Raw genomic sequence first — 23,345 nt, forward strand, 5'->3', positions numbered from 1 at the left:
AATGGATCCAATAACCCGCAATGGGTAAACATGAAGGAATCGTCCTAACTGGGTGGAGCGATCCCTATCCTACGCTGGCATACGTAGTTTTAGCCTATCTGAGCCTTCTCAAAAATCTGTACAACTCCCAAAACATGAACATGGATATAATTGTCTTAGTAGCCCATGAATTATATAAACATGATTGTAACCATGATTCGTGTTTGTATTGTAACATGAAGATAGATATAAAGTATAACTTGTATGAAAACATGGAAGCATGTAGAAGTTCATGAAAACAAACATAAAAGTTATATCTTGCATTTAAGAACCCATGGAATGCAAAGTATGGGTTTTCATGGATTACAAACAGATTCCCAATATCCAAAATGGACTACTAAGAACACAATAATGAATTATTAATACAACATGTTATATCATGGTACTAGTACTTAGGGTTTCATGAACATGACTGGAAACCCTAGTTTTAGTAAAATTTCGTATAATCATGGAAAAATGTGGAGTGGTGAAGAACAATGATGTTCCCACACGTAGAGAGAAACCCTACATACATGTTAATGCTCCAAAATTCGTAACTAATGGTCTGAATTTGGAGAAGAATCCAAAAGCCTTAATCTTGAATCCCTTAGAGGGGTTTTCTTGAAAATCCTAGGTTAGGAACAATGGATTCTTGTTTAGAAATCATGCATACATGTTATAATTCACTTGAAAGGCTTGGAATAGGCTTGCCTTAGTATATCTTGACGGTAAGAAGAGAAAAAATTCGTGTTAGGGCTTGAGAATATGAAAAGTGGGATTAACAACTGAAGTCCCGAATTTATACTATTTGCTGAAGCGGGGAAAGTATGGGCACAATGTATCCCCGTACAATATTGTGCGTCCCGTACAATTTGGGGCTACCTCATGTGTTAAATTCTAGAAACCACAATTTTTAGTCTGTGAGGTGCGTGATGAAAAGTACGGCCCGTACTTTAAGGTACGTTCGATATAAATTGTACGACCAAGAAGTACGGTCCACACATTCAGGCCGTACCTGGAATGCCAAATTCCACTGGTCCTATTTTCTCCCATATGAGGTACGTCCAAGAAGTACGGCCCGTACATTTTGACGTAAAACGTACTTTCACCGTTCCAAGGAAATTTTTAATCCAACCACTTCCCGTCTTGGTTTCTAAGTCTCGAATCATGAACGTAACTTAGTTAGGAGGTACAAGGTGTTATAGTCGTTACACTTCACTAATTCAAGATTTGTCGGTTTGCATTTCATCGAGTTGATGTTGATGAGTTGTTGGATCTATTGGGGGCTACCTCCTGTTTTATAGCTTTGTCGATCATGTTATTCACATGTCTATCAAAATTAGTGGAAATATTCGGTTGAAATTGGTTTCATTTGCTGGTGGATGTAAGTTGAGACGGGTGAAGAGGGTCAATGCTTTTAGCAGTGAGATTTTGGATCTGACCCAGATATCCCGTTTGTAAATATAGCTTAGAGGACAAGGAAATTTTTAGGGCTTCAACAACACTAGGGTTATTTAAGGTCCTCTTAAACAACTCTTCCCTGTTAAGGTTTCCTTGGGTGTCACTAGAAGGTGTGGGATTGAGAGGTGTAGTAGGGTTACCCATAGAGGAATTGGGGAAAGCAAAGGAATTGGGAAAAGCAGGGGATTGATGGCATGGGGGGAAGCATTTACAACTATAGTGGGAACTGGAAGTTGCTTAGTGTGAAGGGAGGCCAATCAAGGGGAAAGGAAAGGTCCACCATTAGCATGTCGGAATTGTGCTAACGGCTAATTCCAATAGTACAATAACGGTAGGATATTCGGAGAAAATACAGTGTAAAATTTAAAGAGAGAGAAAGTTAGCTTGGGGGAATAGTTCACCACTTCACTAAAATATTGATGTTCCCTAAAACGATAAATGATCAACAAAAATACAATCTGGAAATTGTAGGAGCCATGAATCTGTCTTTACGTTTTGCCAATTACAACTTCTTGTTGTTGTAATTGGCAACGTAAACACAAATTCATGGTAGATTTTCGTTTAGCTAAAATTACCTTCTTTGCCAATAAACTGTGTAGACAAGAAACAATTCTCACTTTGAGTCTAAAATTTGGCACAAGGATGTCCCTTATAAGATGTCCTTCATCACTTGGAGAGCCATTCACATTAAGCTCGCCACTGACGATAAAATTTTATAGTTTGGCATTGACATTGATACTAATTGCAGTTGTTGTTTAGGTGCAGGTATGTTACCTGTTGTGATAACAGTTGAACACCTCTTTTACAGCGGAGCTTTTGCACAAAATATTCGACAAGTGTTTCCAAGGAGGATAGCCATCAGATACACAAATAGCACTTTGAGGAACTTGCTGTTTGACTGCTGGAACTACAAGACTAATAACTCAGTTACTTTATACCTCCTGAAAATCATACCACCCATAGTGATATGTGAGTTATGGAGGTGCAAGTGCTGCTCCAAATTTGATTCACGGAAGCCTTCCGTCATCAGATCCATGACTTATGTCCTTCAGCATCTGTCCCTAATTAAATAAAACTTTAAAAGATCCTAACTACTGAAAATTGGGAAGAACTTTGCTAGATGATAAGACGATGATTGATACATCCTCTACTGTGGTCAAATGGATCAACCCCTCCCCACCTTTCTTGAAACTGAACACTGATGGATATTGTGTTAATGGTATACGTGGAGGGGGTGAAATACTTAGATATGAGCTTAGTAAGATCATCATGGCTTTCAGCATACGTCTAGGTCCAGGAATAAGTAGCCAAGCTGAGGCAGAGGCTCTCCTTTTTGGTTTGAAGTGGTGCACTAACAATGGCTTATGCTCTATCATAGTTGAGATGCAATTCTCTGTACTCCTATGGAACTGTATCTATGACATATGGACTACACCATGAAAAGGATGTTGTCTAGGAGATCAAAGGACTTAAAGGGCATCCATGCAATCACAACTCAATACTGCTCTGCTATAGGGAGGTTAATAGAGTTCTAGACAAGTTAGCCTCCTTAAGCCGTACTTTTGATAATGTACAAATAAATTCTCAATTCAATACTATCCCTGGGATTTTGAATGGACTTCTTAATAAGGATAGGTTGAAATTCCCTTCTTTTAGGATCAAGAAATGTAAACTAAATATCTTGTACTATGATCCCCGTGATCCCTTTCCTTTAGTGCTACTGGTGTTTGGAGTTCACTACTAAAAAAATCTCTATTTTCCCACTGATTTCCTACTGAAAAATGTTCAGTGGCTATTTCCCACTGAATGTCGATGGGAAAAACCTAAATAGTAGTGATTTCACACGAAAAAATTATGAAGTTTCCTAGCATTTCAATGAGAACCTATTTCCCACCATGCGTTATTTTCCCAGTGAGTTAGTTCGCTGAGAATGAGGTGGGAATATCATGTTTTATAGCACAAATTTTCTCCTGAATGTCGGTGGAAAAAACCTCTATTTCTAGTAGTAATTAGAACTCCCCAAACTCCGCATTTTCTCATTCAAATGATTGGTTTACCAATGTAACCAATCTCTTAAGAAGGTATGATCTAGCCCTCTCTCAAATGTAATCTTCTATTAGTAGCAATAGTTTTTTGCTAGTTAAAAAAAACCATATCATCAAAGAAAATCACTCATGAAAGGAAACCATTGCGGAGCCATTCGCATGACCTTTTACAGTACTCTCTTCATTATAACACGCCGCCCCACCAACCCAACCCCGACCCTCCCCCCCCCCCCCCCCCCCCCCCGCCACCACAAAAAAAATCAAATTTGAAAAAGTAAGTAAAATTCCAAATCTCCAGATCCTTGGAGGTTTGGGCGTACGGTCCAATTACTCTTTCATTACATTCATGGCAAGTATGATCCATCTCAAGATACTCCAAAAGAACTGTATTTATACAGAATTTTTGACCAAAATAAGCTATTATTTAAACCAATTCACCAAAATAATACGTTTTTAATTTTTTTTACAGAACTAGCATAAACGTATTCCTGAGTAACGTATTAGGCATTATTTTATTCAAAAATTCTGACGGGAAAAATAGCTGAGGTTAACGGTGTTAAAAGCTAATTCGTGACTGTGAGTAACGTATTATGCCTAATACGTATCCCAAGACCACGACTATTAGTTGTCTCTTCATTTAAAATAATCTGACATTGATTGATGTTAAAGTCGTAACTCGGAGTTACGATTTTAGGATAAAACGTAACTGACAGTTACGTTTCTACTCAAACTAGGCACGCGCAATCGAATCTTGCAGAGAATCCTGCAAATGGGAATCCTTACACCGATGTGACTATAAAATGTGATCAATAGTTACGTTTTAATTGTAAAACGTGACACACAATAACGACACACTGCTAAAGTCCCTCTTCCTCATACGTTTTGAACAAACCGTGCATCATTATAAAATATAGTGTATCGAAACGAATGTTCAAACACATTCCAATAATTTTCAGCAAAGCTTCTACTTGTGTGGCCTATTGTTGGAACAACATTAAAAAAATTCAACGGTATGAGTTAATTAAGTCAAATATGTTGTAATATGTTAAAATAATACTATAGTTTTAATTTATTTTTCTGTTTTATTAATAATAATAAGTGTCTTATTTTCGCGTGTAGGAGTAAAGATGGCTAATTTTGAACATAATGTGATGGTTGCTTTGTATTGGGGTGGCGAAATAATTACTGAAATGAACGGATTCAGGTATACTGAAGGTGCCAAAATGATTGTTAGCATGTTTATTTCAACGAACTATGCTGAATTGGTTGAACTATTGCATGAGAAGATGGGGACAAATAGTGAAAATATTCAAATTGATATTTCTGGAAAATATCCATGCTCATTTCAAGGTAACAATACAAGGTTCATTGAGTTTAAAATTGGGAATGACCAGTCCTTGCTACAATTTTTCACCATACCCATAAAAAATTTGCGGATAAGATCGATATAAATATTTTGGAGATTTATGTAAAGGCCAAACCAGCAAATCAAAATAATGTATTTCAAATGAGTGGTCAGCATGGTTATCACATGAATTTGTTGGCTCAAAATTATGGATTTGCTATGGCCGATCGGGCCTCATTTTGCAGAACCGATTATTCAACCATCATTCCAGCAATTACCGATGCATGACAATCCAAATTTCTATAATCAATCTCACACCAATGTGCCATCATATAGTGCGACACATGGTTTCCGTCAATCATTTGGTGCAGGTCCTAGCACGCATGATCATCGATCATTTGATGAAGGCTCAAGTAGTCAAAGACGTACTAGTAGTAGCCACGGAGAATATGAGGCCAGGTAAGCAACAAATTAGATTTTTTTTGATAGCTTAGGTTTATATATTTTCAACAAATAAATTATTCAAATTATATGCACTCCCCAGAAGATATTTGTACCGCCAATTGTTGCACTTTTACATGTTTTTAATTGTTGCTTCAATTATTTAGTGCCAGAACAGGTTTATTAGAAACCTCAAAATTGTTGCATTTTTTAACTTTTAAATGTGTTCGTACTCGTATAAATTTTCTGCTAAAAGAAAAAAACTTGCTTATATATCCTACAATCTTACTACAATTTACTAATATGGTTTCTTCCTTTTCTCCACAGAGAAGCTGAGGCCAGCGTTGATATGTATAATGATGCAAATGCTGAAATTAGCTCTGAAAATTCAGAGGATGACGACCCTTCAGGAGAGGATGAAGAGAGTGAAAGAGAAAGTGAACCTGATGAATATATCGGTGATAGTGGAGATTTACTTCAAAATAATATTGGTGTAAATCCTCATAATCAATTTGGTCATGGTGTGTCCGAAATTCCATGTCATGATATACCCTACTTTACGACATTGGAGAACGAGGAAGATATTTTCATTTCTACACGAGAATCTGAGATGGGATGTTGTTTAGCTTGGTCCGAGGATGCCAACAAAGACTTGGAAAAGAATATGTATTTTAGCAGCAAAGCAAAATTGAAACGGGCCGTGACGATTTGGAGTTTGCGCAAAAATAAAGAGTTCGAGGTGGTAACGTCAAACAAAAGTCTATGGGTTGTGAGATGCAGGTTTTATAAGACGAGTATGGTCAGCATGTACCCCATCTTTTTTATAATCGGCTTGTAAATGAATTCTATCAGCCTCGTGCACATATGTCAAGCACTTTTCACCTTCAGTCCGCACCATTGCACGAAACATATAAAATTCCTCAAATAATGGCGATCACCGAGTGATTTTGCTTTATCAACTACTGAATGAATATAACGCACCTGTGTGAAACCACATCAAAATCAAGCATCTTTAGAATAGTACAGTAATACTCTGTCCCAAATGCATTTTCATGGAACCAAACAGTACCTTTTTAACACAAATTTGCTTGAGAATTATGGGCAGAGCATGCATCATAGTTTCAAAAAGGAGAAAGACGTGGCTAGTATATCACAAGTTGTAATATACCATCTATCAAACAGTTCACCTGAAACTAAACTTAAGAACCACTAGATTAATTTATAAATGATTAGTTACTTGGTAGGATCTTTTAACCGAAACAACAAAGACAAAGGAAGTTATTAATATGCTACGACTAGTGTAAGGCGATCATCGATACGATTTTCACATTGCATATACAAGAAACATGTAGGATTGTTGAACCAAAATAAATATGCACCACTTACCATTGCTTCATAAGCCGTTGCATTAGGCACATAACCTTGTTGCCGCTGAGGACGCGAAGTAGGATTACCAATAACAAGACGAGTAATGCGTCCTCGAACCAAACAAGGTAGGGGTCATCGTACCGAAGTGGTTCATGATTGACGTGCATTAATAACGTATCGAAGTCGTTGGTGCCAAAATGGTAACCATTGTGCATGCTCCAATTCCCAATTTGTATTTGGCCTTCCCCGACGATCGTGGTTAAAATGTGTGGGATCAAATGGAAACAGAGTTGGTGGTATCTCCTGTATCATTCCAAATTGCCTCATAACTCGATCAGGCAAGTGAACCTCGACAACATCCCAACAAAATATTGTGACTCTAGCACGCCATATATTTCGTCCAACACGACAATAATCGGGAAGGCTCTCAATTAATTCATCAGAATATGGTTCCCAAATAAACTAAATGAAACAAATAAATCGAATGAGTCCTTACAATTACAATATACATGAAAATTAAAACAAAACTAATACAACATTGTACATGATCCTCCGTCATGGAATCAAGTGCATCCCTAAAAACTTTCAACACATATTGGGTAGTTTTGGTCCAACTAAAATGTGCAAACCATCTAGTAGCGCGTGGACCCCTAGGTAAACCAGCATTCGCGTCCCTTTGTTTAATAAAAAAAATATGAGGACGGTAATTCTCTCCCATGCCCAAACCTAAAGAAAAAATATTAATTTCAGCATCATTTAATGCAAGCCCCCAGCTGCCCCAGTAAACTAAAACAATCAACATCATTTTTTTCATTATAGCAAAAAGGAAATAAAAAATCTTATCGTTTAGCTAGAAAGAAAATAAAGAGAACTATATGTATACTCTAGGAGGACATTCCATGTAAGAAGGTTAGAAAAATCTAATTAGAAGAAAGAGAACTATACGTTTAGGAATTGAACAAGTTTTTTTTTATAGATACGGTACTAATACTTTTATTAATATTTTTAGGTATACTTGTAGTAGTGGTAGGAATCCCGCTATCTCATGTTGCTCATTTCTCTGTGAGGCCTTACAAAGATAGTGATACAAGCGCTAGGTCGCCTACCCTTAATTTGTAAGATCCTATTGTGTTGACGTCCTCGAGCATAGGTAAGTACATAAGCTTCAAATTACTTAAAAGATGTATCCGCCATCATCATAAAGAATCATCCAAAACATATAGCATCTAGCCTTGATTGACCATATCTTGTGTTGCCGTGTCAAGTAATTTTGGATGTCGTAGCATGTGTTGATTAAGTAAAAGATACCTTGAGGCTATTTTTTTTAAAGTCTCCAGTGGACTAAAACCTAATAATCTTTGACAAATGTCTTTCAATCCTCTTAGGCTCCTCGCCAACTCATTCCCAATCTTTGGATCACCATTCACGGGTAAGCCATACAACACCTCTACGTCTTGCAACGTGATTGTCGCTTCTCAAGTCCTAAAGTGGAACGTATGAGTTTCGAGACGCCATCTTTCAACTAATGAAGTAATCAAACTACGATCAATAGTAGGTCGATGAGATCTATAAACACCGTACAATCCCGATAGTCTAATCACTTCCAAGACTCGTGTATCAATTGGATGTTCCTTTACGAAGTCCCAAAAATTTCCATCACATCTCCTTGTATTCAAAATCACATTATCCTTTCCATCCCATATATCCGTGACCTATGGGTGAGTTGTTCATTCAATACGGATGACTCGAGTGGACCGGATCCATCGATATGTATTAATTTCCGCCATAAAACAAAAATACCTACACAAGTGAATATTTTCTATGAAACTTCTATGCTTGTTTTCCAATAAAAATGTGAACATCACATCTTCTTAAGAAAGTGAAAAAACAGAGAAAAAAACTCTGTATTTTCCCAAACGAAAAACACAGAAACAAGAATACTACATTTTTTTGAAGATAAAGGGGGAAATTCGTCATACCATTATCTTCTAATCCAGAAATTGAAAGTTTGAAACGTAATCCAGAATTCTTCCACTATACTAGTGTGTGAAAAAACACATACCTTAATCACAGTATCTGTTCCACGAACAACGACACACAATGACAATTGCAACTCGAAACCCCGATTGTTCAAGCGAGGACATTTTCTTGATCGAAGAGGCGTCTAGAAATGTATACCATACACGCAAACGCAAACCATCGCGGAGAAAGTCGAGAGATCATGAATTCACCACAAGATTAGAAGCAATGAAGGCGCATCAACAAACAACACATAACATCGGAGCAGATTTCTAAGCAATTTCAAATAAAAATCGAAGTTGCGGAGAAAGTCAGAAAGTCCGAACTCACCACAAAATTGGAAACAATGAAGACACATCAACAAACAACACACCATATTAGATCAGATTCGGAGCAATTTCAACCCAAATCGACACAAATACCGAAGTACAAATGGGAGAAATTTTAGGAGATCAAGCAACAAGATGTGTTCAAGGAGCTTCAAAGATGGAATTTTGTGGAGGGACAAGGCCAAATCATCACCGAACGTCAAGGAAAGATTCGAGCCGCTCGATTGACTTTATGGTTGCACTTTCCTTTTCACTTAGCTTAGTCTATTTGCTTTCTGTTGTTTTTCACGTTTTCAAAGACATTTGGTTTTTGTTGAACCTTTCCTTTATTAATAAAATAGCCACTAGGGGGCACAAAGCCTAGTGGCCTTTAATTAAAAAAAAAAAAAAAAAGTTTCTGTTACTTCATCGATTTTAGCAAGCAAAATCGCACAAAAATCGAGCTTTGAAAGTTTCACATTTAAAATTTGTGGCAAAAAATTGAATAAACGTCACAATCTATATCATCGGAACAAAATCAATTTGCAGAGATAGATAAAATAATATATGGATCGAGTAAATTTTGTTGTTCTCTTGATGATAGTGATGCTAGGGTTTTATTTTGAAGAGGGTTTTAGGTTGAAAAGGAAAATTTGTTCAATGAGCGTTTACTTCTCGATTGTATACATTCACATATATTAGAAAACATTGAACGATGTCGTTATTTTAAATGAAGAGACAACTAATAGTCGTGGTCTTGGGATACGTATTAGGCATAATACGTTACTCACGATCACGAATTAGCTTTTAACACCGTTAACCCTAGACTATTTTTCCGTCGAATTTTTTTGAATAAAATAATGCCTAATACGTTACTCAGGAATACGTTTATGCTAGTTCTGTAAAAAAAATTAAAAACGTATTATTTTGGTGAATTGGTTTAAATAATAGCTTATTTTGGTCAAAATTTCATTTATACACATACACTACTATACCTTTTTTTTTTTTTTCCTTTTCTCCATCCCTAGCACTCTGGTGTATAAGTATGGTCTCTTTGGGGGTCGTGGCAATAATCATACAATTTATAGTTCCTTTGCACCCATTCCATGGCATCATTCTGCTTGCGGCTCAGCCTGCCAAACCTCGACGGAGAGCCAGAAGGCGGGCGGCATGAAGGGTTATCATTGGTGGTGCAACCACTTATTTTGAAATTGTTGTATCTTCCGATGAAAGGTTGGTACCTATTAAAAATATAACAAAGTAAATAATTCTGCACCTTCTTAGCAGTTTAACTTTTAGAGACAGTCACGCAATTCAATAGTACCTATAATTAAGGGTGTCAAGTGGGCCGGGCCGGGCCATTTTAAGGTGGGCCACAAGGGGCCGGGTCGGGGCCGGGCCGGGCCGTAAGTTAGGGGGCCGGGTCGGGGCCGGGCTTGGAGAGGGAAAAGGGTGTCCAGCCTAGCCCACCCCGGATAGGGGCTACACCTCAGGCTAACCGGGCCGGGCCGGGTTATAGTTAGTGGGCTGGGCCCTTTTTTTTTTTTTTTTTTAAAGTTCTAATACAAAAATAGACATTTACATTTACTAATAATAATAAAATTAACATTTACATCTAATGATAAAATTGCTAAATTAAAAAAAAGTTTAGTCGTCGTCAAATTCAAAAAGCTAGCCATTGTAAATTTAAAAACTAGTCGTTGCTAATTTTATTTGAACCCACAAATTTATGAATAACTTCACTTTGGTCATATTTTCAAACTATAAATACCCCTCCATTCTTCTTCATTTTCACACAATTTTTCCACAATTCTCTCTTTATCTAAATTTGTTATTCAAATAGTGACATTACTTCACCTCCACCTTCTCCTCGAGTTGGAAGATCAACTTCAAGTGCGGTGTGGATGCATTTTGAGCGAGTAAATGAGGAACATGTTAAATGTCAACATTGTGGTGACATATATCTCCACAAGTCTGAAGCGTCGGGTATTAGCCTATTAGGGGGGGTGGGGGGTGGAGGGGGGTACCGGTGTGTTGCGTAGACACTTGTGAAAAGGCATGAAATCGAACTGAATGATTTATCAAAGGTATATTTGTTGAGATAAGTACTACCAAAATCTAATACATACTATATCGAAAATGTATCAAAGTTATATTTGTTGAGAAAACAAGATTATCTAGCTTTAAAATATAATTTTAAAGAAAACTAAAGTCTTCAGTAAAAAGAGACTCCCAATTTATTGGGATATAATGTTTTTAAAATACTTATTATTAGTAATAAATGTAGTACTTATCTTTTTTTTTTCTTTTTTTTAAATTTGAAGTGGGCGGGCCGGGCCGGTGCCGCGTGAGCCATCAACCGTAAGTGCGGGTGGGCGGTGCCGGTGGGCTGTCCACTTTGTCCCGGCCGACCCTCTAATCGCGCTGGCAGAAGCCCCTCACACCTTTTAGTGGGTTTGGGCCGGGCCGGTGGTGGGCCGGGTTTACCGGGCCGGGTTCGGGCTGGCCCGGCCCACTTGACACCCTTACCTATAATCAGCTTTGATCCTTCCATCATCGGTAGCCCATGACCAAGCATCCCAAATCGAACCATACACATACATTGGCCTTTGTGGAAACGTTGCATCACTTTTCCTAGGGTACCTTCTGATTGGAACATCATAGACAAAAAATCTACACATCACAATCAAAGAGACAATGTCATAGACACGTTAGAAAAAAAACAGCGAAAAAAAGGTTCGTTTCATCTATGAGTGGGGTCTTGTTGCTTGCATTAGCGTTGTTCGGTTCTTGAATAAGAATACATTTTTTTGGGGGAGAAAGTGGCATAATTATTATCTTAGTCACTTAAAAGCAACTAAAAGCAGTAGGCTCTGAGTTATTTTAATACTTTTTTCTTGATTTTACTCAAAATCTTTTATCTATGTTAAACTAATCTTAATGATTTTGTTACGTAATTGTTTTGTCGTTATTGATAAATTATCTTAACGTTGAGAAACTTTTTGTAGTACGTACACTGGTTCAGTACGTTAAATAATTAAGAGGGCGTTGATGTGTTTCTTGATTGAGTGGGTCTAAAATAGTGGATTCACTCACTTGAACCCGCTCTAGATTTGTTGTTATCTATGCGCATTATGCAGTGCATGCGTACATGCATGTATGATTCTCTTTTATAGTTAATGGAGAATAAAAAGAATTAAGTGAGAAAGACTAAAATAAATTAAAGCTTAGAGAAATAAGATGGACTAACATGATCTCATTGGAGTTCCATAGAATAGCATAATTGTGAAAACCTTTAGTTGGGTCGAACCAAAGGTGAAACTGCATTTCTCTCCCAATAATATGACCATCTCCACTTCCTTTTATGTACACATTTGTTTGCAAGATGTATGGCTTATTTGGCGTCGTCCCAAGGAACTCAATATCAATTTCATCATGATGCCCTGGAAAGTCTTCACTGTTCGAAAGCTATTACAATAATTAAAAATAAAATCAATTATTAGAAATCTCATGAGGATTTTAACAAAACTATAGCAGGACAGTTTTTTTTTTTTAATGTTTTGGGTTTTAGGTTCTCACGTAGAAAGAAGTAATAATTCTAGCAGTGTAACCAGGTTGTAGCTTGACAGACGTGCCAAAAAAACCAGATCGATAATCTCTTTGAGATTTAAAGCCACTCCCTGCATTTTAAAGCAAGAAAAAGATAAATCCAAGAATTTCGAAATTACATATATAAAAAATGAGAGCCACTAGCCCAATACTACTATACTCTCTGTACATTTCGTGGGACTTACGACATCAATATTAAAAATGATAGCCGATATATAAAATTATTTTCTAATTACAAAAATCATGAAACTATCATTTAATTTTCTAAACTATCATTCTTGTTCGTTACTTAACTCTTGTTGAGATTTATTATTATTATTATTATTATTATTATTATTATTATTATTATTATTATTAATAATAATAATAATAATAAAAGGCCGCGACACACTGTCTAGTGGTATAAATTCACCAAAACAAATAATTCACCCAGACCAAAAAGATATAAAAAAAGAAGATTAGGAACTCATACAAGATAGTGTCTAATATGCCCCACATTAATTCATAGGAAAAAAAATGGAGACAAGAGGTATATGAGGACCTGAATTATGATCAAGCCGAATTGTTAAGGTATCCTGGTTCAGTGACTGATGTTGAGGACCCCATAAGTTTCTAAAACTTTGCTTAAACTGTACTGGTCCAACTCTAGAACTAGGATAATAGCCAGGAGAAGGGGGACCCATTGAATTGCTTGGAGGGAATAAGGAAAGCACAAGAAGAGAAAGAAGCAAAGTAGCCATAATTAACAAGTAAAATACTTAATGCAATGTGAATAAAAAGGAAACTGAGTGCTTCAATATATTGCACTGTTTGAGAATGATGATGAGTATTTTTGGCTTGAAATTAGAGGAAGTAGACAAGGGTATAAATAAGGTTCCCACTAAAGAAAAAACTGAAGTGATAAGGAGGTGGAACAAAAAGGAGTTATATCTAAAGATTTTTTGAGAATATATAATTAGATGAGTGATAAGGAGGTTGGAAAAAAGGAGTTTAAATGAGATACTCACACACTTTAACATGGTAATAGAGCAGATAGAGATTTTGGGAATGAATTTTACCGCTTCCAAATGCTTGACCATGAAAAAAAAGAATTAAGCTCACACGTAAGGGAACGTCTTACATATTTTCATCAGACACAAATAAAGAAAACAGTTTTGTGATGCATATTGATGAACAGATAAAGAAGCAATTTGCTCACTAGCATCTTCTTCCGTTTTTTATTTCATTTTTTATTGATCCTTAATTTCTTTATTCAAGAGGAAAATTCAGTCTGTTAGGATTTTTCATTATGGAGAGCTAGAAAAAAGGGATGATGAAGCAGAAAGTGTTTTTTCTCTTAAAGCAAATCGTTTTCCCATCTTTACCTTTTGTATTTTCCTTCACTAATTATATTATTTTTTTATTTTGTAATTCTTGTGGCTGTGGCGTAGCACTGCATGTCTTACAGCGACAGACTTTTCAATCAACAGTTTTGCTCTAAGCCTTTCACTTGGTTTTGTCTTATATCAACATCATCAAAAAATTACTTGCAGTTCGGTTATATGGTTCAATTATTACCTTTTGACATGATTTTGTACAGGGCCTAATTTATATAGACCAAAATCAAGTAAAAAGGTACTACTACAATTTAACCTATCATCATGGAATGTGGTGGGCTGAATCACATCCTTCACTCTTAATGAGATGTCTAGATTCGAAGCTTGAGAATGAAAATATTGCTAATAGAGATCTTTAATGAGCCATATAAGACGTGAATTTGAATTAATCGTACTAGATTAAATTTCGAATACCTAATAGTTAAACTAATAAAAACACCATGCAACAAAAATTAAAAAGACTAAACCAATGTGTTGTTTGGCACAAATATCTATGGTTTGCGTCATTTCCCCTCGGTTTCTTAGTACTTTAATCGTACCTTTGCATTGGATTTGGTGGAATTGAACTTATGTTGGGGTATTTGTGTTTTTCAGGTCCCACAAGGAAGTTTGGATGAATTCCGAGCATTTTGACGATTTTTGAAAGAATTTCGAGGAACACTGAATCAACCCGCGGCACCTTAACGGCGCAGGGGTGCTGCAAGTGTACTTGAAGTTGAAGAATATTGGCAGATCCACGGCACCCTCACGTCGCAGAGGTGCCGCACTCAGACACACAGTCAGTCAGAATTTTGTTCTTCTCTGGCACCCTCGCGTCGAAGGGGTGCCGCACGTCGGCGACCAGTTGTCCTAATTTGTTCGGGATTTGGTCTACTTATTTTAGTTTTAACCTAGACTATAAATAGACGATTTTATCATTGCAAACGACATGTTAGGATTTTCTTAAGACTTGTAAGCCGTCATCCTTATTCTCTCTCTAGGTTTTACTTTATTTTTCATTATTCGACCCAAGATTACTCATGAATTCTTGTTCTTCATCTCGAATCATGAGTAGCTAAACTTCCGTATTCTAGGGTTGTGGCAAAGACATGATAGTTGGTTTGGTGGCAATTTCTATCGATTGAATTTTCAAATTTTGGGTTGCTTATTTATTCTTGTGCTTAATTGTCTAATTACTTGATCACTAATAAGACACTATCTGTGGTGCGTGAATTGGACTTGGAAGAGGGAATTCACGTACGTAATAAGAATAAATAGAGAGTTGTTCGATTTAATCATTTCGCTATTGAGGATAGCAATATACCCTTTACCCCTACTTACGGAGATATAAAAGCGTTCTAGTTACTTCTTGCGATCATAGAAATATAGACGTCAAGAGTAGCATCTACAGGCTTGTGAGTAGTTCGAAAGAATATCATAAAGTTAACATCAACCCATCAACTAGTAACCCAGGAAATAAGATAGGTAGAATTATCTGAAGACTAACTGGATTGTCGAAAGCCATGACCCTGAAACTCTTTCTCATCTGATAAACCTTACAGTCTTCGTCACAAGTGTCTCAGTCACAAAATATGCATATTGATTTGTTTACTTTCTTGAATAGTTACAATGGAATTTGAATTAGTTGAACAGTATAATATCTAAGTCTCTGTGGGTACGATATCTGGACTTTATATCCTATATTAGTTGTACGACCACGTATACTTGCGTGTGCGTTTGGAAGCAACAAGTTTTGTATGAAATGCTAACAAAATACTCCCTCTATTTCAATTTGTTTGAACCTATTTCCTTTTTAGTCTGTGCTAAAATGAATGACCTCTTTCCTATTTTGGAAACAAATTCACTTTATGAATGATTTGACCACACAAATTTTCAAGGCTTATTTTGAACCACAAGTTTCAAAAGTCTTCCCTCTTTCTTAAATGTCATGCCCGGTCAAATGGGTTCATATAAATTAAAACGGAGGGAGTATATTTTACTCATATTGTCTACCAAAAAATGGGCGGCATTAGTGTGTTATTATACTACTCCCTCTGTCCCAAAAGGATTGTCCTCCTTTCCTTTTTAGTATGTCCCAAAAAGATTGTCACCTTTCTATATTTAGAAACAATTTAACTTTATGTGTTGATTTACAGCCACACAAATATCTAAGGCTTATTTTGGACCACACTTTTTAAAAGTCTTCCTTTATTTCTTAAACTTTGTATCAAGTCAAAAGAGGACAATCTTTTTGGGACGGAGAGAGTACAATATTTAGGACGACAATTGGTTATGTAGTTTGTACTTCCTTGTGAGGTTGTCCTCAAGAAAAATTTTAAGGGAAGGGAGAGAGGATTTACACTACTGTCACCATCCTCTCTAGTTTCATCAACATTCATAGACAAGGTTGTATTTATTAGATCCCTGAAATACGCAATGTATCTGTCATAATAGATAGTATCATTTTATCTTCAGTGTACAACTTTTACTTATCTACAAATTTTACTTGTCATGAATAATTATTTATAATTACCTTTTTACTGACCGATGGTAAAGTTAAATTCGGTGTTCGCAGATACAAATTAAATTCTTCGAACATAGTTGTCTCTTAGTGAATCAAACCCTTGCGGTATGACAAAATTTTAGGTCATAATTTGTGGTTGTATGACTTTCGTGTGATCTAATCACAACGCATATGACTTACAAAACAAATCAAACTTCATGTGATTAAGCACTTACATCGCATGGATGCAAGAGTAAGCCCATGCATATGCATTTCCAAATGGCAGGTTGATCACAACTTGTGGCTGAACGGTGGGAATTAACTCGAGCGAATTACTACAACCGTTACTTTTTTTCTTCCTTTTTTTTTTTTTTTTTTTTTTGGGGGGGGCGGGGGGGCGGGGGGAATTGGGAGCAGAAAAGAGAAGTTGAACTCGCACATCTTTTTGCGGTAGATTGTAACCTTATCATTGGTTCATCCGCGCTCTCTCACATTAAAGCTTTTTTGGGTTTCTATCTAATATCAATTTTACATTCCCGATTAATTTAGATTCGCGTCGTAATAAAGAAAATCGCTCGTTATCAAAGATTTTATTTTTATTTTCTAAGATCCAAGTTAAAAATCTTTAATTATTACTATAGTGAAATTCTATCCATCACTTATTGTGCACAAAGTTCTATAAAGTGTAAATCAAATTTGATATTTTCTATTATATATAAGCCTCTAAGGAGGATCAACACAGCATCAAATACTTGTACCAAAAGCTTTACAAATTATACACTCAATGAATGTTTGTACCATAAGCTATATAACTAGTGCACTTTATCCAACTATTTTTTTATCCCACGTGGACATATGTCATAAAACTTAATATTTATTCTCTTCTCATGTATAGACGTATGCACTTCAATTTTAATTCTCCGACACATTTATTTCCCCCGTGCACTTTTACTTGTTCACTTTTGACTTTTCACGTTCTTGCTGCATATTTATTCTCTTCTCTTATATAGGCGTATGCAGTTCAATTTTAATTCTCTTACACAAATTTATTTTCTCCGTGCACTTTGACTTGTTCACTTTTGATTTTTCACGTTCTTTAAGAATTAATAAAATCATGTGGATATATGTCATAGTACTGAATATTTATTCTCTTCTCATGTATAGATGTATGCACTTCAATTTTAATTCTCCGACACATATTTATGTTCTCCGTGCACTTTTACTTGTTCACTTTTGACTTTTCACGTTCTTGCTGAATACTTATTCTCTTCTCATGTATACATGTATGCACTTCAATTTTAATTCTCCGACACATATTTATTTCCTCCGTGCACTTTTATTTGTTCACTTTTGATTTTTCACGTTATTTAAGAATTCATAAATGAAGTACTTCCTCCGTCCCATATTACTTGGCCACATTACTTAACTTTTCACGTTCTTTAAGAATTAATAAATGAAGTACTACCTTCGGCCCATATTACTTTTCCACATTACTATGCTTGACATTACTAACAATATATGTCTATTTTTCTATTTTATATTTTTCTTCTTCTTCTTCTTCTTCTTATATATAAACGCCCAAGGTGGACGAATACAACAATAATTTGTACAAAAAGCAACTGAAATTGTATTCTAAGCAGGGACTAACATGTGTACATTTCAGAAGTTGAGCATTAATTCTATCTCTTGTGTGTTTACTTTTTAAGTCCTCACAGGTCCGCAGTATCTTAATTGTCCTTTCATTTCCTTCATTTGGCATATACTCCCCCTGTCTCAATTTAAGTGTCTACATTTGACTAGAGATGGAGTTTAAGAAATAAAGATAAACTTTCAAATCTTGTGGTTCTAAATTAAAAATGTATATAATGTAATAAAATTTCTTTGAATCTTGTGATTACAAACTTGACATGTAGGATATTTGAATTGTCAATTTAATAAATATAAAAGTGGCGGACATAACCAAAATAAGATAATTTTTTTTTTTATTTTTTAACAACAAACGCCCAAGTGGACGAACACACCAACAATAAGTTGTACAAAAAGCAACTGAAATTGTACTAAGTCGGAGCTAACATGTGTACGTTTCGGAAGTTTAACATTAATACTACCTCTGTGTGTTTACTTTTTAAGTCCCCGCGTGTCATGAGTGTCTCAATTGTACTTTCATTTCCTTAATTTGGCATATACTTCCTCTGTCTCAATTTAAGTGTCTACATTTGACTAGACACGGAGTTTAAGAAATAAAGATAGACTATCTTGTGGTTCTAAATTAAAAATGTGTATAATATAATAAAATATCCTTGAATCTTGTGATTATAAACTTGACATGTAGGATATTTGAATTGTCAACTTACTAAATATAAATAGGAAGCGGACATAACCAAAATAAGACAAATTTTAATAACAATTGAGAAATTAAGGGGGAAAATAAGACGAAAAGAAAAAAAAATATGGAGATTCACTAAGGAGAATCGCGGTATCCTTTGTAAAATATACAAACCATAAAGACTAACTAAATTGAGTAACCAAATTAATCATGTTGAATCCCGTGCATTGCACGGGCATAGTTTGCTAGTGAACCACTAAGTGCTAAACATTACATGGCATGTCTTGACGGGGCATACAATTGGAAGATTACGTCATCCGCTCTCTTGTGTGGATAAATATTTAATTTCCTATAGGTATTGTATTGACTTTGACCTATAACGCCAATATATATGGACAAGAGACCCCAATTTGCTGACACTAAATCCATTTCCCATCATATTTTTACCATATCTTAAATTAAAAAAAAAAATGATGTACCTCAAGTCTCAAAGAAAGAAAGGGAAAATGACCTTCTAATTAATGATAAAAAGGGCAGCCCCGTGCACAAAACATTCCTCATTAGCATGGTCTGCGGAAGGGTTATACTCCAAGGGGAATGATACAGACAACCTAACCTAATGCAAGCATCAGTGGCTGCTTTCAATATCCAAAATTCAAATCCAAAACCTCTAATTAATGATTAAAAAAAAAAAATTATTCGTCACACCACTGACTTATTGTGCACAAGTTCTATAAAGTGTAAACCAAATTTGATATGAGCAACTAAGTGCCAGAAATTACATGGCATGTCTTGATGGGGAATACTACTAGGTATTACGTCATTCGCTCTCTTATGTGAATAAAGATTTCGCATAGGTATTGTATTGACAAGAGACGCCAATTTGCCGACACGAAATCCATTTCCCATCACATTTTTACCATATCTTAAATGAAAAAATAAACGATTTACCACAAATCTCAAAAGTAAAGAAAGGCAGGAACACTGACCCTTTTTTAGGTGAAACACTCACAATAAACTCAGTATACACTAAGGTGAAAAATAAAATGGAAGTTAAAACATGCAACGTAACTGCCTCCATGCTTAAAATTCCTTAGCTTGATTAAACTGAGTTATCGATTTTTGTGAAAGAATAATAGACGAAACTAAAATTTGATTCCAAGTCATTTTCCTATATAAAAACAAATTTATCTTTTGATACTGTCTCAACAGTCCGTCTTGACGAATCAAATTAGATCCAACCCATATGATAAAATCAAAATGGTTCTGATTCGTAAAAGCTAAAGGCATCAGCAAAGATGCCTCAATGACAGTTGCAAATTTAGAGTACAAAGGCAGCGAGTTTGGTAAGACACTTTGTATAGGGGCAAAACCGAGGACAAGGGTATCCTCGGTTTCCCAACAAGAAACTTAAGGTTATGATGGTCGTTGCTGGATTGGACGAATCCAGTCGGGGTCGAGATCAAATGATGAATCGTTGCCAGGTCAAGCACGACTGACCCCGGGTCATTGAGGTCGGACATAACCGAATATCGAGGTAGGACGAGGAGGCGGTTAACAATGATAAATGAGGGCCGAGATATCCGCCATCAACCGGATATTGCGGCACCAATTTCGCTTGTCAATAACTGAAGATCTTATATCTTATTTAGACTTGTACTAGGGTTAGGACTCCTCTACTATATAAAGAGGAGGACCCCCTTTTTTCTTGGGCCAGTTCCACACACGCACAAACATACAGAGCAATACAATTTAATTTTAAGTGTTCATCCATCTTTCTTTCTAAGTGTTCTATCATTGTTCATTACTTAACCACTGTAGCACGAGCCCGGTCCCCAGGACCCGAGCCATCGGATCGGTCGCTTCCCAAGGCCAATTGTTGCTTTACTGTGGTTTGATTGTTTTTACTCGCATTTGCTTTATTATATAGCGATCAATAGTCATTCGTATTAAATCAAACCGCAGATCCTTCGCTTCGTGTACAAATTCAATTGTTATCCATTTTAAGGGTAAACAGTTTGGCGCCCACCGTGGGGCCTAGGATAATAGTGGTGGATTTATACGAATTTCGATAACGCACGTTATTTTACGCTTATTCTTTAAGTTTATTTTCAAGGCTATTCAACGTGTCAGACCCTCACTCCGTTAACCTTCATGCTGAATCAAGCCACCATGAGGAAAATGACAACGGGGTGCCCAACAACAACGTACCCCAGTTGATCCAAATGAAGCTAATCCTCACTCTCAAAACGCGTATGCAGATGGAAGCAACGGAGCCACATTGCAATAACTCAGGAATCAATTAGAAACGGTTGTGGCACAACTGCAGGCCCAACAAGCGGTCATAGCTCAATTACAAAGCCAGAATCGAGCGCCCAACACTGTTCAGCCTGAACCGACTGTACGGAGAACTCCAATGAAGGGAAATTGGGCTCGAATCGGGAAAGACCGTATAGAGTCATCGGCATAACCGGGAACGACTCATATTAGCTCGAGTCTAAAAACGGAAAACAACTTCCGAACAACTGGAATATGGCGCACCTAAATCGATACTACTGCTAAGGTATGAACAATCTTTACCTTTCCATTCTTTTAGGTCTAACCATGCAGGCATATGTCGAAGTGGACATCGAAAACAACGTAATGGAAGTCGAGAATTCACAGAATTAGGACTAAAAGCATGTACTACACCCTTTTCCCCTTCGACCAGTTTTGTCCCGATGTGGGTTTTCCGGCATGGTTTTTAATGAGGCAGTGCCATACAGCGTGTGGCTAAAACTAAAAAGACCAGTCAAGAACCGGGGACTGGGGGACTGCCCACGATGGATCAATAGTACTCAAAACCTCATACTTCGGACTCCAGTACTGGGGAACTATCCTACTCGGGGCAAATCGAGACCTATTCAAAGCCAAGGCTTGAGCGATAGGATTCCTTTTGTAAGGGCCAAACGATCGATTGAATCGTGCCCGATTAGTTCGTTCTCGCCGCGGCTACTATTGTAATCTTGTCTCCGGTTCAATCAATAAACTTGGAAATTTCTCAAAGTATCATTTTAGCCGTTACTATTCCTTTTGCATTAATATTACATTTTTGTTTTATTTTTCGGACCCCAAATATCCGAAATGCACAAACTAAAGGCTAAAAGCTTAAATTGTTAAAAGACTGCGGTCTAAAATATGAAGGACTATGGTTTAAATTGTTAAAGACTGCGGTCTAAAAACCCAAAACTACAACTCAGCTTGTTTAGCAGACTACGGTCCAAACGAGGTCTAAAGTCATTTGAGTCCTGACCCGATTACATAATGCGACTTAGAGACGTCTGAGTTCGCAAATAGAAAAATAAGGCCTTTGCATCTTTTGCATAATCATTAACTTGTTAACGGTTACCAACTGGTCTGGGTATCGTCTTTGAAATTCGGTACTAAGGCAATATCATATGTCGGTGAAACTTGAGACCGAGTTACCACTACTTTAAATTCTATTTTTTGCTAAAACAAAAATGCATGCTAAGGCAATAACACGCAACGGAAGAGTTTGAAACCAAGTCCGCGATTATTCTAATCCTTAAACACAAAAGATAAAGGAATATTATGCAATAAAAAACGGTGAATTGAACCGGGCAAAAGCTTTCTTGCATATATATACGTCGAATATTTACAAAGGCCCAGAAAACGTCCTTGAGTTTCAAAAACATAAAAAACTACATAGAAAATCGCAAAAAGCGAACAGAAATCTAAGGCTCCTAAGCCTGATCTTCATCCGAGTTCTTGGCATCACCCTTGCCCGATTCGAGGTCGCTGTCCGACCCCTCAGGATCATACTTGGCCTTTGCCTCTGCCTCGAGCCTCCTGGACTCTTCGATATGGTCTGGTAAGTCCACCCTGGTGGCATGAATATCTTCTAAAGTCTCCCTTCGGGATAGACACCGCATATACTCGGCCCGAGTGTCGCTCCTTCTCTCGGCCGCGGTTACATCAGCTTTATACTGAGCCAACATCCCATTAAAACTCGAGATTTGGCCTAACGCTTCATTATACTTGGCCCGCAGATCGATGTTATCATGGCCAAGATTATCCCGCTCCAACTCCACCGAGGCAAGTTTCGATCGGAGTTCCGCAATTAGTTTCGACCTCTCATCAGCCTTCTCCGTCATCATACGGAGCTGATCCTTAGCCGATGCTAAGTCTTCCTTAAGAGCATCTCGCTCAGAGGAAACACCATCCATTTTGTCCTTGAAGGCCTCGAACTCGGGCTTAATCTCATTGAGCTCAAACCGAAGCTGGTCGATCAGGGTCACATACTCCCGGGCCTGAGAAGGGGTAACATTATCAGCGGCTATTAACTATTTATTGTGATCGTCAAAAGCCCTTACCTTCCCTGCCAGGAGGTCATGTTCCCGTCTAGCCTCGATTGCCTCATTTCGGGCCTGCCCCAGTTCGGACTCAAGAGCGGAGTGGTCGGGTAAGCTCGAGATAAACTCTTGGTTTTGCTCGTAGAGCTTCCTGAGCGATTCCATCTCTTGGGTTTGCTTCTCGAGCTCATCATT

General features: G+C 37.0%; 2 protein-coding genes across 2 annotated transcripts; one reads left to right on the forward strand and one right to left on the reverse strand.

Annotated features, from left to right (window-relative positions):
* Positions 1-4,651: 4,651 nt before the first annotated feature.
* LOC132050707 (uncharacterized) lies at positions 4,652-6,523 on the forward strand. Its single transcript, XM_059442080.1, has 4 exons — positions 4,652-4,874; positions 5,115-5,328; positions 5,638-6,109; positions 6,416-6,523. The coding sequence occupies exons 1-4, from the start codon at positions 4,652-4,654 to the stop codon at positions 6,521-6,523; spliced, it is 1,017 nt and encodes a 338-aa protein (XP_059298063.1).
* Positions 6,524-10,012: 3,489 nt separating this feature from the next.
* On the reverse strand, positions 10,013-13,403 carry LOC132051148 (xyloglucan endotransglucosylase/hydrolase protein 31-like). Its single transcript, XM_059442420.1, has 5 exons — positions 13,156-13,403; positions 12,585-12,685; positions 12,256-12,473; positions 11,535-11,678; positions 10,013-10,246 (listed from the first exon to the last, which is right to left on the reverse strand). Exons 1-5 carry the CDS (start codon positions 13,352-13,354, stop codon positions 10,030-10,032), a joined length of 879 nt encoding a protein of 292 aa, XP_059298403.1. The 5' UTR covers positions 13,355-13,403; the 3' UTR covers positions 10,013-10,029.
* Positions 13,404-23,345: the final 9,942 nt, after the last annotated feature.

The sequence above is a fragment of the Lycium ferocissimum genome, chromosome 3 (assembly GCF_029784015.1).
Source record: "Lycium ferocissimum isolate CSIRO_LF1 chromosome 3, AGI_CSIRO_Lferr_CH_V1, whole genome shotgun sequence".
In the NCBI taxonomy this organism is placed as follows: domain Eukaryota; kingdom Viridiplantae; phylum Streptophyta; class Magnoliopsida; order Solanales; family Solanaceae; genus Lycium; species Lycium ferocissimum.